At 34.1% G+C, this 14,697-nt stretch overlaps 3 protein-coding genes across 4 annotated transcripts; 1 reads left to right on the top strand and 2 right to left on the bottom strand.

The window, feature by feature from the left end:
- Positions 1–119: 119 nt before the first annotated feature.
- LOC119610047 (THO complex subunit 6) lies at positions 120–1,368 on the top strand. Its single transcript, XM_037965123.1, has 2 exons — positions 120–389; positions 446–1,368. Exons 1-2 carry the CDS (start codon positions 247–249, stop codon positions 1,347–1,349), a joined length of 1,047 nt encoding a protein of 348 aa, XP_037821051.1. The 5' UTR covers positions 120–246; the 3' UTR covers positions 1,350–1,368.
- Positions 1,369–3,718: 2,350 nt separating this feature from the next.
- LOC119610045 (esterase-5B-like) lies at positions 3,719–5,591 on the bottom strand. Its single transcript, XM_037965121.1, has 3 exons — positions 4,117–5,591; positions 3,930–4,050; positions 3,719–3,866 (listed from the first exon to the last, which is right to left on the bottom strand). The coding sequence occupies exons 1-3, from the start codon at positions 5,510–5,512 to the stop codon at positions 3,761–3,763; spliced, it is 1,623 nt and encodes a 540-aa protein (XP_037821049.1). The 5' UTR covers positions 5,513–5,591; the 3' UTR covers positions 3,719–3,760.
- Positions 5,592–8,085: 2,494 nt separating this feature from the next.
- Positions 8,086–14,156, bottom strand: LOC119610043 (uncharacterized protein DDB_G0290301). 2 transcript variants are annotated; one of them, XM_037965120.1, is made up of 4 exons: positions 11,968–14,156; positions 8,455–8,671; positions 8,230–8,287; positions 8,086–8,177 (listed from the first exon to the last, which is right to left on the bottom strand). In XM_037965120.1, the coding sequence occupies exons 1-3, from the start codon at positions 13,861–13,863 to the stop codon at positions 8,247–8,249; spliced, it is 2,154 nt and encodes a 717-aa protein (XP_037821048.1). In that variant the 5' UTR covers positions 13,864–14,156; the 3' UTR covers positions 8,086–8,177; positions 8,230–8,246. The 2 variants fall into 2 exon arrangements, with proteins under 2 accessions (XP_037821048.1, XP_037821047.1); XM_037965119.1 differs by having other exon boundaries at positions 8,086–8,287.
- Between the last annotated feature and the right edge of the window lie 541 nt (positions 14,157–14,697).

The raw sequence follows: 14,697 nt of genomic DNA, 5'->3' as shown, positions 1-14,697 counted from the left end.
TCGAATTAATAAAATATTTTAAATTTTAATTGAAATTCGGTTATTATTTAATATCTTTGATAAATATAAAAAGAGCAGAAAACTTAGCCGGCTTACAAACAATTTTAACACAACGCCGTAATTTTTAGTGTCATTCGCCACCGTCGTTAATATTTTTCAGCGCGGTTCTCTGTTTGTTAGTCGGTCCGAGTATTTTTCGAGTTTTATATCGTTATTATTAATAATTAATAAAATACTGTGTTAAAAATGTCTCCACTTACCTCCCTACGAGATCCACATTTCGATTACAAAATAAAACGTTTCTACAATTGTGTTCTGGCCCAAACTATATCGAGCTCTGGCAAGTTTTTGTTTGCCGGTAATAGAGATGGTGACATCTTTGTACAAAAGTATGTTTTCCCTCGCAAATTACTTGAACATCAAAATTATTTAAATATACTTACAGATTAAACAATCTACAAGATTCCGAAGAACCTCATGAACCTCTAAAGATCTACAGTCAAGGTGATGAAGTGGAAATAAATTGTTTATGTTTCCATCGTGATTTTCTGATAGTCGGCTCCATTGGTGTAGTTTATGGTCTCAAGTGGTTGGAGGAAAAAGGTGAGCTGGTGAATAAAAGATCTTGGGAAATAAAAATACCCATAGAGGCAGATGCTATCGAGGTGCCCGATGTCAATTACATGTGGTTGAGACCGGACACGGATTTCTTGTTTGTGGGCTGTGGTGACAATGTCATTTACGAAATTACTTTGGAAGATGGACGCATAGTAAGAGACTTTAAAGGTCATGACGATTATATACATGGTGTTTGTGGTTTTGGCGACAATAAGCTATATTCTGCCTCCGAAGATGGTTCAGTGCGTTTTTGGGCCACAAATGAAAAAGAAAGTGTTGGCCTTATAAAACCCTATGAAAAGGAGAATTTATGTCGTCCTGAAATGGGCAAATGGCAAGGAGCTTTAGCTGTTAACCAAGACTGGTTGGTATGTGGTGGTGGTCCCAAATTATCATTATGGCATTTACGTACTATGGAATGTACAAATGACTTTCCTTTTCCGGGAAAAGTTCATGTATGTGACTTTGTGGAGGATATGATTTTCGTGGGTGGAGAAAATACCAATGCTCAATTTTATGCCATGAATGGTAAACTAAGAGCTGACATCAAGACTGAAAACACTGCAGTATATTCTGCCGTCTGGCAACTGGAACCACAACGTTTTATGTCTATAGCGGGTTTTAGCAATTGGCTGTCACTTCTTAATGATTTTCGGTTTTTGGATAGTAAAATTGAGTTGTACACTTCGAAAGAAAGTTCGGAAAGCAGCAATAATAAGAAATATAATTAAAATGCGGAAAACTAAAGTATAAGCTGTAAAACAACATTTAGCGAACAATCATTATATTGTACTCAATAAACTTTAAATTGTAAAGAGGTACTTAAAATCTATACTATAATTTGTGTATAGAAATTTTATTTTTTTCATTTATATTTGCAGTTTATAACTTTGAAATTCAAGAAACATTTACTTAAAATTCGAGATTAATAATTTGATGATTAGAATTTAAACAATCAAGATTATCAAAGGTAATGATTTTCACAATTTTCTAAGTAGAATTAAAATTAAGCAAAATTGGATGGGATATGATCGTTTTAAAATCCATAAATATGGATCCAATTAAGAAAATAGCGAACAAATAAGGTCTTCTATATTTTCCATTAAAAATTGATTTTAATAAGAGAAACTAAAGTTGTTTTTAGATCTTTAAATAAAAAACAACGGAGAAAATCTAAGAAATATATTTTCATTTAATAACGATTTTTATAAAAATGCTGTAACACTTCAACACTTTCATTGAGAAGGTACCGTGTAGATGCCACCAATGTTATCAAAATCTTTTTTTAGAAGAGGAATCTAAACTCGGTGTAGGGCTATCAAAACCGCTCTAACTATGAGGAAGTAGTGGACATTTTAGATCACTCTTCGGTGTTATTGGGGAATGTCCAACCACTGTTTTTACCAGAGGTGGCGTAGACAATAACTAACTCAATAAAGAACGAACGAGAACGAACGAACGAACGAACGAACGACAACGAACGAACGAACGAACGAACGAACGAACGAACGAACGAACGAACGAAACGAACGACGAACAACGAACGAACGAACGAACGAACGAACGAACAAAGAACGAACTAACGAACGAACTAACGAAACGAAACGAACGAACGAACGAACGAACGAACGAAAGAACGAAACGAACGACCGAACGAACGAACGAACGACGAAACGAACGAACGAAACGAACGAACGAACGAACGAAGCGAACGAACGAACGAACAACGGAACGAACGAACGAACGACGAACGATAACGAACGAACGAACTAACGAACGAACGAACGAACGAAACGAACGACGACTAACTAACTAACTAACTAACTAACTAACTAACTAACTAACTAACTAACTACTAACTAACTAACTAACTAACTAACTAACTAACTAACTAACTAACTTAACTAACTAACTAACTAACTACTAACTAACTAACTAACTACTACTAACTAACTAACTAACTAACTAACTAACTAACTAACTAACTAACTAACTAACTACTAACTACTAACTAACTAACTAACTAAAACTAACTAACTAACTACTAACTACTACTACTAACTAACTAACTAACTAACTAACTAACTAACTAACTAACTAACTAACTAACTAACACTAACTAACTAACTAACTAACTACTAACTAACTACTAACTAACTAACTAACTAACTAACTAACTAACTAACTAACTAACTAACTAACTAACTACTAACTAACTAACTAACTAACTAACTAACTAACTACTACTAACTAACTACTAACTAACTACTAACTAACTAACTAACTACTAACTAACTAACTACTAACTAACTAACTAACTAACTAACTAACTAACTAACTAACTAACTAACTAACTAACTACTAACTACTACTAACTAACTACTAACTAACTAACTAACTAACTAACTAACTAACTAACTACTAACTAACTAACTACTACTAACTAACTAACTAACTAACTAACTAACTACTAAACTACTAACTAACTAACTAACTACTACAACTAACTAACTAACTAACTAACTAACTAACTAACTAACTAACTAACTAACTAACTACTAACTACCTAACTAACTAACTAACTAAACTAACTAACTAACTAACTAACTAACTAACTAACTAACTAACTAACTAACTAACTAACTAACTAACTACTAACTAACTAACTAACTAACTAACTAACTAACTACTAACTAACTAACTAACTAACTACTAACTAACTAACTAACTAACTAACTAACTAACTAACTAACTAACTACTAACTAACTAACTAACTAACTAAACTAACTACTAACTAACTAACTAACTAACTAACTAACTAACTACTAACTAACTAACTAACTAACTAACTAACTAACTAACTAACTAACTAACTAACTAACTACTAACTAACTAACTAACTACTAACGAACTAACTAACTAACTAACTAACTAACTAACTAACTAACTACTAACTAACTAACTAACTAACTAACTACTAACTAACTACTACTAACTAACTAACTAACTAACTAACTAACTAACTAACTAACTAACTAACTAACTCAACTAACTAACTAACTAACTAACTAACCTAACCTAACAAAATTACTTTCATTATTTTCTTTACAGATTAACTTTATTAATAAAAAACACACATTTTTATTGAACAATATTTTCACATTTGTCTTTAGTGATTAACAATAAGTCCAGCTTGTCCGAGTTACCCACATTATTAATAAATTTGCAGTTATCAAAGGTAAGTTCCCTAAAAATATTAAACATTTTAAAAGGTTAGTTAAATGCTAAATACAATAGGTGAGACACTTACCCCTGCTCTATAAAATTTTCCAACATTTTTATAAATTTTTGGGATAAAATCTCTTCTTCCGATCTGAAAGAACGTGTAGGATAACTCATCATTAAAGTAAAATCATCTGCATGAACGGTGCCTAAAATTAATTGAAATTTAAAATTTTATTCAATTTAAATTAGTCAGGTCTCTTGTAAATTCTTACCAAATTTCATATCTTTTCTTTGGGCTAAATCATTAGCAAAACTATGGTCCGAGGGATTATCATAGACATAGCCATAAACGGGCGCCTTATTATGTTGACTGTGTAATTTTAAGGCTTTTAAGACACCATTTTTAAATAAAACATCTGTATAGATTTCTTGTACTTTTAAATAATTATCCTCGGAAAATGTTAGACTGCCCAAGTATTCGTTTTTTAATTCTAGGGCATATTTTGCAGGATCTTCTTTGATATTTTCTAAAAATAGATTTTGTGGAGCTAGTTCCAACCATTTATTATTTAAATCTTCCAAATATGTTTTTCCGGTTTTAGGATTTATTTGCAATAATTCCGCGGCATTATAGCCACCATCTTGAGCAGCATATGAAGCTAACCAGGGCAGTTGGGAGTAATTTCCTGACTTTATAATATCCCGGGGATGTTCTGTTATAAATGCATGTGCTGAGTTTTTATGTTCCACCACTGGTCCAAAGGTGGTAAAGGGATTATAACCAAAGTTTAATAATTCTTTAACACTTGTTACAATTTCCTCGGGAGTTTTTTGTTTGAGACAGTGTTTTATAGCTTGAGTATTTTCCAAATCAGGACATTTTAAATGTTGGGCCAGTTTTAAAGTATTCTTCAAGGGATTTTTAATAATAACCCAAGGATTAAAGGCCACACCACTTAAAGATATCGCCGCCTTGGCTATATGTTGTAGAGCAGGATTTAACATCTGCAAATGAGTCGAGGCTGCTCCTGCAGAAAATCCCATTAATAATATCTTTTCTGGATCACCACCAAAGTGTTGAATATTTTCCTTAATCCATTTTAAAGCCATTTGCTGATCTTTCAAACCATAATTACCGCTTATAGCCTCATCTCCAGTACTTAAGAAACCCAAAGGTCCCAAGCGATAAGAGATCTTAACCAATATAACATTGCCCTGCTTCATAAGCAAATCCTCGCCAAACATATCGGCATGACCAAACATAAAAGCTCCTCCATGTATATAAGCTATAACAGGATATTTCTCTTTACCCGTCTTCGGCTTATAAACACTAACAAATAAACAATCTGCGGATCCCTGTAATTTATTTTCACCTTCTTTAAATTGATTCCATTGCATACACTCTACCGGCTTTTTAGTGGCATCAAATATATCTCTCCATTTATCGTCGTAAACTTGAGGTGGTTCAAAACTTAATTCAGCCACTGGCGCCTTGGCATATGGTATAGATTCGTAACTATAATAGTAACCATTATCTCTACCCTTTAATTTGCCATTATTTAACTGCACTATTAAATCATCATTACTATTTTCTTCACTTTGTACCCGATTTAGAAATATTATTACTAAAGCAAGTATTGAAAATTTTAAGCCACTATTCAAGTTCATGTTGTGCTCGACTTGAGTTCTTTACTAAAAATGAAAATTTTAATCTTGAAACGGTAATGAGTTTTGAACCAAACTAGACTTGCAATCGTATTTTGTTATCTCTTGTTTAGGTAACTGAATTATTTAACAGATGTTTTGTATTTTTGAAACTGTTATCAGTGTTTTTCTTTTAAAGACTGACAGTGATAATGTCAATAGTTTAGCTGTTAGAGATGATTTTATTAGAAAAAGTACTAAAGTATAAAATATGAAGGAATAAATCCACAATTGTACAATTGGAGAATAACTTAAAAACTTGACATGAACTTGAAAGCACTATGGCCAGAATCGTTCCCAGAACCAATGATTGTTTACTCAGCGACAGTTGTATTAAACGAACATTTTTCTTTAGGAAAGAACTACAATATCCTGAGTATCCGTTAAATCATCGTAACATGTCGAAAACTCGCCTAAAAATGTCTGCATATTGAAATGTCCGGAAATTCATATTCTAAAAGACCGGTAACATCGTCGCTGCATTATCCAATACGTAAAAATATTGTTCTACCCCGACTCAAGCGTCCGAATTTGAGTCTCTGTCGAGTCGGAGTTGTCATTTTCATTTGTGCTACAAAATAACTAATAACAAAGGGATCTTGTATTTTCCCGAGAATATCACATGTTCTGATTTGTTAGGATTTACACTACCATGAGCTTATATCATTAGTGCTTATTCTAATCTTGAGGTGAGGTTTCAAGATGACTGCCTACCGCTACATAGTCAGCATAGGAAACCATTGCTATTGGTATCTATTGATTAAAACCCAGAATCTGCTCTTCATAGATGAGAGTCACGACAGATAATCAGCTACTATGATCCAATTGTCGAAAAATAAAGCTTTTTCACTTAACTTCTGAGTAGTATGAGTTTCTCCAAAGAAGTTAAGCAAGTAATAGTTTCTACATTCCGTTCCATAACTGATTTGTGATTTTCATACAAAAACCTCAGGGTTATCGAATCAGCTGATTCATCATGGAACGCAGAAACTAACGGAGCCTTTACTCGAAACCCGTAAGAGCTTTTCCACCTAACTGTTCTTTTAAAAATTTCTTTCATGCTTTAAAGTCCTGGCATGAATGTTAGTCAGTATCAATACCCCCTCAGATGCTTAACAGTCCCTGAAATCCATAGGGTAAATCCGGCATACTATTTCGTCGTTTCCCCCTTTTAGTTCTTGCCGCTCCTCCTATAGCTTTCCTTTACATCGTCTTTCTCTTTAGGTTAAATTTTGCTCTTACGAGTAAGCACGTTGAAACGGAACAACCAAGTACCCTGTAGGAAATGTCAATATTAAAAATGTGCTTAATCGCTATTGACTTTGTCAGTAGTACTAGTGTCGAATTATACCCTATACAAGGCTTAGTGTTATTGACATTTAACATGTGCGTGTCATTGAAAATTCTCTAGTAACATTATGACTATTGACTAGGTACTTCTCATGGATCCATATGGTGACATTAGAACCAGGAATTTACTAGTACATTTCTATATCGCGAGTCCATTCAGTTTTAATACAGACATTTTCTTAAGGAATATTGACATGTTTGTTGACAATGCCACTAGATATACACCACTTTGGTCTCTGTATTTTTTATATTGACACAGAAATGAAAGATTGGAGACATTTGAACTAGTACTGTTGACAAAAAGATATATGGACCCAGTCTGACTGCAGGGTAGTTACAGCATACGTGGACCATGCATAAGCATTATCCTGACGCAGAGGGGAGATGTTAAACAACTAGTTTATGAATGCACTAACTGGTCATCAAGGCCCTCTCCATTGTTACATCGCTCTCATCTCAGAGACGATAGATTGACTTCTTGGCGATTCGCTTGGCCTCTGACTATAAGCGAATATCATAGCGATATTAACGAAAAACGTAGACAAAGGAGTTACTGGACAACTGCAAGAGCACGTCCACATCACAGTCCTTTAAAATCTTAGCATACATGTAAATCAGTGTCAAATCCCACCCAAAGTATTGTCCGATTCATTTTCCTCAGTTCCTTTATAGTCCCTGAAAGCCGTAGTTAGTTCTATCCGCTACTCCTACATCTTTTTGCATAGTTTTTCTTTTTTAGTTAAATTTTGCTCCTACGAGTAAACACGTTCACACGGAGGTCCCTTGGACTTCGAGCAAGAGCTTGTCCACGACACATTCCCATAAAATCTGTCCTTCATGCTTTAAAAACATGGATACCTGCTACTAAAGGTCATAGATAATCCATAAATCCCAACAGATCAAAACCATAGAAAGCTCTAGCTTCGCTAAAATATATTTACCGAAGCGACCGCAGTTAACTCCTGCTATATTTCTATGCCATTCTTCTAGTTGACAATTCATCTTATTGTCATCTTTTCACATTAGGATGGGGTTCTGAAAGTTTTGTCAAGCTCAAACTTAATCAAATTTAGTTTCTAGTTGACTGCAACACTATCTGTTATACAGTGCCAGAATGTGTAATCATGGAATCTACCCAATTCGACGCCTAATTAAAAAAATATTAAATATTAAAAACAACAAACACATACAATTAAAAATATTTCACATTTTTATTATTTTCACGTTCATTTCGAATGCCTTAATAGTTAACAGTTATCATTTTCGTATAAAACTAAAACTAAAAAAAAATAAATTAATTATTTTACTAATTGAGTTAAAATATCAAATACATATTAAACAGGATGGCTTATCGCGTTGAACAAGAGCCCTTTCCTTGTATCGTTACATCTGAAAAAAAATATAAATTATTAAAAAATGTTAATTTTAAACACTTTCACATGAAATTTAAATTCCCAACAACCAACCCAAAAAACATTAACATATTTACAATTTAATTGTGTTTAATTTTTAAAACATTCAGCACCTCAACCTCAACAACAACAACTACAACTTACCAATATGCAAACATGATGCATAACATTCCATTTGTGCCTCACTCGTGTACATATAACCATCTGAACCGCAAACAATTTCTTCATTTTCATCTTCAACTATTGCACAGATGCGCTCACAATACTCTTCGGTGTCTTTTTGTTCACTGGGAGGCGCCTCTGTTGTAGTGGTGGATTTATTTGATTCACTACTTACAACTGGTTGTCGGCCATATAGATTCTAGAATAATAAAAGTTTAGTTTGTTTTTTGAGGTGTTTACATTTGCACACATGCATATTTTTAAAAATTTCTCTTTTAATTTAAAATTTTATTAGATTTTTTTATATTTTATTATAATTTTAAGAATTTATGTTAGAAATTTTAGAGGCCTAGCAAAATATCTGCAAATAGGACATTCACTTATAATGTCCAAAGGTTCCAAAAAAGTGATCGTGTCTGTATTCTATAAAGAACTTCATCGTGTTACTTTTCTATAGAGATCTTAACCGTGTCAATTTTCTATTGAAATCTTAATCATGTTTGGTTTTTATAGATATATTGATCGTGTTACTTTTCTATAGAAATCTTAGATCTTGTAGATTATTTGATCTTGTTACTGCAATTTGATCTTGTTACTGCAATTTCGTATGGAAATTCAAAAGGATCTTAATAGTTGTTAACCTGAAAACAGTTTGTGTAAAGGAGAGCGCAACCAAACGCAAGGAAAGCGGGTAATCCCCCCAGTGAGATCAAGTCCGACGATGGTTTAATGGTACGTTCCAACGACTCCGATCTCCGCTCCGGAATGACCTGATTCTCAATCGGCCAAAGATTGTCAACTCAGCAACAGCTAGATCAACCGGAAGTTTTTTCCCCAGGGAAGATCATCCAGTCACAGCCAATCTGTTACAACAACAACATAGTTCAATGGTACGTATCCTCACTGGACATACAGGACTACGAGCACAACTACACCGTATAGGACGAGTGGAATGCCATGAATGCAGAGCATGTGGTGAGGACAGTGAAGCACTGGAACGCCTTCTTCGACATACTCAAATTTTGTCGAAATTAGAACCAAACTCCCACAATATTAGATCCCTCAGAATCTAGATCCTTAAGGAATTTCAAACTGAAATTCTTAATTATCAAACGGTAATTCCACTTTAAGGGTGATTCACTGTTAATGTAAACGAGCGCAGAACAGGTCTGTTAGAGACCTAGGTGTTCATATATTTTCATGATCCTATTCAACCTAAACTGTAACAACCTAAAAGTCTTTTGCAATTAAATTTTCAATTTTTATGGAAAGACCGATATGTGTAACGAGTTATATGTAGGTATAAAAATCAGAAGTTATTCCAAATTAACCGTCAAATTTTCATAAAAGATATCAAGAAGCTCTTTAGTACTTTTCATACGAACTGTTTAAAGCTCAGATTTCTAACTTTTCCAAAGTCCTTTTGAAAAAACTGAACTGAAAAACGGTGAAGTAAGTTCGATCTTATTCGAGAAATGGTTACTCTTGCTAGACGTAAAATGGCGGTAACCATGAAAAAATTACGTTACTGAAGATAACAGGACAACAAATAAATTAAGAATTGATTAATAAACTTTTGAGGAAAGTTGAAGTGAAAATCAGTTAAATTAAACATGATTATACTATTTACCACTTTGGCTTTGTAGCCTGATCAGAGAAATTCATAGCTATTGGACTGTATTCCTTAATTAATGATTATTATTATAACAGTTCCATTGTTATTTTATCTTTTCCTTCCTGAGAACACATAGACAGCTCATACAGATCTCTATAAGTTGAATATCTTTAGTTGAGTCTCAGAACGTTCAAAAGGGAAGAACCACTTATCGTGGGAACCAAATTCTTTGGTCAAACATTCTGCTTTCAAAGAAAGGCTCAATGGTCCATTAGAAATATTTTGAAATATTAAAATTCAAATGAAATTTTATTCTCTTTTATCCATCCAAAACATAACATAGAAAAAATATTCTGAATACTAACGAAATTGCGAAGGAGGAACAAAGTCCTTAAAACCGGTAGCTGGTATTACTTGGGGTATGAATAAAGAAACCCTGTTGACTACTTTTAAAACGATAGGTTAGCGGTTAATTGTTGAGAAATATGCTACCCTAAGGATTGATATGGGCTGCATGTAAATATCCTCTGAACACCACCTACATGAGGAAGGTTCTTCCAGTTGAAGAGGATTCCCCAAGCTATGTTTGAAAGGACCTTTGTGTATAAGATTAGGATATGTGCACAATCCGATCGAACATTGTTAATGGCAACTTTGAACGAGATTCAAAGAGTCGCTCTTGCTGTACACCCACCTCCAATAGCCGACACCTGCCTAAAACCACATTAATTCTGTCACAACTAAGGGTTGGAGCAATGGTCTTATTACAGCCTCATAGACTGTGAATGAATGCCATATGCTGGTAAGGATCTTTGAGATAGCTCCACAAATATTTAACTATCTAGCCAACCCAATTGTACAATGGCTTTATCCTGTAGGAATATTACAATTTTTAAGCCTTGACCCCATGTAAAACCGCTCGGATTAAATTATTGCGCACAAAATTCACATCAGAAGTCCATCACCTGCGCGGCATACAAGAGTCATTTGGGTGCAACTAAGTTCGGGGTTGAGCAACATACTTTGTAACTGCTGTCTTTAATAGACCGTGAATATCTGGCATATGGTCAAGGTCCATATTCAACTGTGTTGCCTAGCCAACTCTACTTCAATTTGTGTAATGGAATCCTACAGAAGTAATGACATTATAAAGCCTAGATCCTCAATAAAGAATCCCCCGAATTAGATTATCGTATAGCATTAGCTGTTACAACAACAACTAAAGAAATTTACATGAGAAACACGCTACTTATTGCCGTGGCTAACAACTTTTTCAGTGGTCAGGGTCCTCATGTAACATATCATTCAACTGCCTAGTCCTTCCTTTGTCTAATGGATTTATGCACGAATCCTTTAGAAGAAGTTCGGATCAGGTATCAAAAATGAATTTTGACTTTAAAACTAATCATGAGAACATATTAATAACCTTGTACTTTCAATTTGATAAAAGTACCAATTCGATATTCCAAATTTTAATACCCCTTCTGGACAAAAAAAGTTTTCCAAATATGTATGAGTGTTGCACCCAAATTCTTTTGAACATAAAGAGATAATATGAAACATTCTGTAAAGAAAAGGTTTAAGTCTTGACTTAAACAAATTACCTGGCACCATTGTCATTAACCGTTAATTTTAAAGCTAACGGTAAAGAAATAAATATATTAGAACAAATAACAGCACTATAACAGAACATATTATCGATTTAAGCTGCATTCTTTATAAATTTCTTAAAAATACAAAAGAAAGTGATAATTTTGTGAATTAAAGTGATTGTTTAAAGAAAAACATTTAGTGAGAGTGTCAGTGCTTTGAATAAAAATATATCACAGATTTTTAAAAAGTCGGTATTAAGTGGAAAATAAAATCTAAAATTAACTTACTGTTCCTGCTTCTTGCATATCATCACCATCCTCCGGATCATCATCATTATCTTCCGCTATCGGTTTAACCGGATGTTTACTAATCAACTTTGAACCCAACGAACTAACTGTTGAACTTTCGACACTGGGCGTTACACTATTCGAGGCCAAAGAATTATATCTTAATTGTACTTGTGGAGCATGAGTGTAGGCAACACCTCCCACCATAGCATCACGTTCGGTAAATTCAAAACGTAAAGGTTCAGGCGTGCGATTTCCCGCTGAATTATGTCTTAATTGAGCATAAACATGAGGTTTCTGGGTAGATATCACAATAGAACTGGGTGTAGAGACAATTGGTAAGGAGTATTTGGAAACTTTATTATCTTGAGAATTGACCACAAATTGATTTTGATTATAACCAGTTTGATAGCTAGTGCGTACGACGGTGGAGGAAGCTGCTGTAGAGGGATCATGTGTTTGATAGAAGAACTGGGAAACAGGATTTGCTGCCAGATTGTAGGAAGAGGCATCGGAGAGGTCGGAATAAGGATTATTAGAATATTGGGTGCTGGCTAAAGCAGCGGAAGAAGAGGAGGAGGATGCATAACTTGGCTGCTGTTGCTGTAGAGCCTGTTGGTATGGTGTCTGCTGTGGTTGTGTTTGCTGATAAGGTGTGGGTTGTTGTGTTTGCTGCAGAGAATGCAAATGTTGCTGCTGTTGAGCCTTTAAAACATTGTACTGGCGTTTATCGGTTTCCTCATCTATCTGCTTGTAATTGGGATCTTTTTTGGGCAGAAAATATTCATTGGTATTCATAAAACGTAAATATTCCTGAGCTTCTTTGTCCAATCCTTGATATGTGGCAGTTTGATAATTGTTATTTTGCAATTCTGTCATGTCGTTTTCTTCATAAACCGAATACATTTTTGGTGGCACTGAGGCCGCTGCGGGAAAGGCTACGTTATTCATGTTGTTCGATTGCGGACTTTCATGTATGGGTATGGAAGGCTGTTGTTGTTGTGATTGTGGCAAATACTGTTGAGGTTGTTGAACTCCATAATTTAGCTGCTGCTGTTGTTGTGCTTGTAATTCTTGCTGTTGTTGGGTGTGTTGCAGTTGATAGTAGGCTATGGGGTTTTTGGGTGTTAGATATTTCTGTTGTTGCAAATATTTTTCATGTTGCTCATTGTATTGTTGCATTTTCTCCTGATCGGGTATGGGATATTGTTTGAAATCGGGGTATTGGGTCAGCGTTTGTTGAGGTTGTTTTTGTTGTTGGTTTTGAGTTGCTGCTGTTTGTGTCAATTGCTGCTGGGGCTTAACATATTTGGGATAGATATTATCCTGTTGTGCTGTGTTGGGTTTTTGGTTTTGAGTTTGGGTTACAGGATGTACCACCACTTGACCATTGAAAGCGGGTGAGGCTTTGAAATTGTGTATATATTGTTGTGATAAAGCTGGTACATGCACGGAATTGGGATGAGCTCCCGCTAATTGTGGTCTATAGGCAGATCCTTTGCCATTATTTAAAAATGCTGGATTGGCCCCCTTAGAGGAGGGGGCATATTTGGAACTCTTCAAGGAGTCATAACCAAAACGCATGTTTTGCTGAGGCTGCACACCATTGTGTACACGACGTATTTGGGTACGTATAGGGAAATGATCCGCCCTCGCACGTATTTTAATTGGTTGCCTGCGTCTCAGCGTAAACGTAGGCGTTCTAGGATGCGGCAATAAAGTGCGACCCGTTCTTGAATTCGTAACATTTTTCACTAATTCTTGAAAAGTTGTATTTAATTGCTCGTTATTTTCTTGTACCGCTAATTGCTTATTAATATTTTCAGCACTGCACATTAACAAACCATAAAAGGTTATAATAAATAAACCACTTATTGATAGTTTTAAATAAAACATTTTTCTTTCTTTTGTTGCGATATTTTGTTTTTAATATATTTTTTTTTTTTCTATATTTATCTTTTAACACTTTTACTTTTTTTTTGTTGTTTTGGTAAACGTTAGGTTTCGAATTGATTGATCGTTACACAATTTAATATAAACAGTATTTTTTTTCTTTTCAATAAATTTTAACTAAACATTTCAACGCTTTAAAGTTAAACTGGGTAAACTTTTTTTTATTTATGTTTAAATTTTTTATTCCGTTTAGTTGCTTCTTAACGTCTTCTTTTGCCAACGTCTAGTTTACATTTAATATACCGTTGGTTTGGTGTCTATAAGCGTAGCTTGCTTGCAACTTCTTAAACTTTTACCCAAAAGACAGAAGACCATGGTCATGACAACAAAAGACTGACTGACTACATATTATAGTTTGTTTTTTCTTTTTCATTCAAACACATACACTACAAACCAATTTTTTTTAATATATTTTAAACTTTTCTTTTCTTGTTTGAGTTTGAGTGTTGCGCCTGCGCTATGTTGTGTTGCTTCTTAGTTTTCAAGTTTTCGTCTTTTTTTGCATTTCTTGTTTTTTTGTTGCTTTTCTTTAGCAATTGTGTTGTTTATATTTGAGCCGCTAAGAAAGGTTCATTGTTTGTTGTATTTCGTAGTGTTGAATATGTGTTTGTTTCATATATGAACACTCCGTGAGTAGTGTTTTAAAATTACAAAAGACTGATTGGAACCAGTTGTTTATATTCTTTCTTTCTATCTATTGATCTTGTCTGTTTGACTTTAACCAAAAATATAGAATCGATATTCAATCTCACAGCTTACAAGAAATAGTGGTTTAAT

This window comes from Lucilia sericata, unplaced genomic scaffold (assembly GCF_015586225.1).
Source record: "Lucilia sericata isolate MDLA Ls3-8-SP2 unplaced genomic scaffold, ASM1558622v1 Contig001107F_arrow, whole genome shotgun sequence".
In the NCBI taxonomy this organism is placed as follows: domain Eukaryota; kingdom Metazoa; phylum Arthropoda; class Insecta; order Diptera; family Calliphoridae; genus Lucilia; species Lucilia sericata.
This window is presented reverse-complemented; position numbering and strand designations above follow the sequence as displayed.

What these genes read in the sequence shown, in the direction of transcription:
- LOC119610047 (XM_037965123.1), top strand. Translation starts at nt 247, where the DNA reads ATGTCTCCACTTACCTCCCTACGAGATCCACATTTCGATTACAAAATA. An exon ending in GGTGACATCTTTGTACAAAA is followed by an intron (nt 390 to 445) that starts GTATGTTTTCCC and finishes ATATACTTACAG; the next exon opens with ATTAAACAATCTACAAGATT.
- LOC119610045 (XM_037965121.1), bottom strand. Translation starts at nt 5,512, where the DNA reads ATGAACTTGAATAGTGGCTTAAAATTTTCAATACTTGCTTTAGTAATA. An exon ending in AAGAAAAGATATGAAATTTG is followed by an intron (nt 4,051 to 4,116) that starts GTAAGAATTTAC and finishes AATTAATTTTAG; the next exon opens with GCACCGTTCATGCAGATGAT. An exon ending in GAAAATTTTATAGAGCAGGG is followed by an intron (nt 3,867 to 3,929) that starts GTAAGTGTCTCA and finishes TAATATTTTTAG; the next exon opens with GGAACTTACCTTTGATAACT.
- LOC119610043 (XM_037965119.1), bottom strand. Translation starts at nt 13,863, where the DNA reads ATGTTTTATTTAAAACTATCAATAAGTGGTTTATTTATTATAACCTTT. An exon ending in ATATGCAAGAAGCAGGAACA is followed by an intron (nt 8,672 to 11,967) that starts GTAAGTTAATTT and finishes TTATTATTCTAG; the next exon opens with AATCTATATGGCCGACAACC. An exon ending in TGCATCATGTTTGCATATTG is followed by an intron (nt 8,288 to 8,454) that starts GTAAGTTGTAGT and finishes ATTTTTTTTCAG; the next exon opens with ATGTAACGATACAAGGAAAG.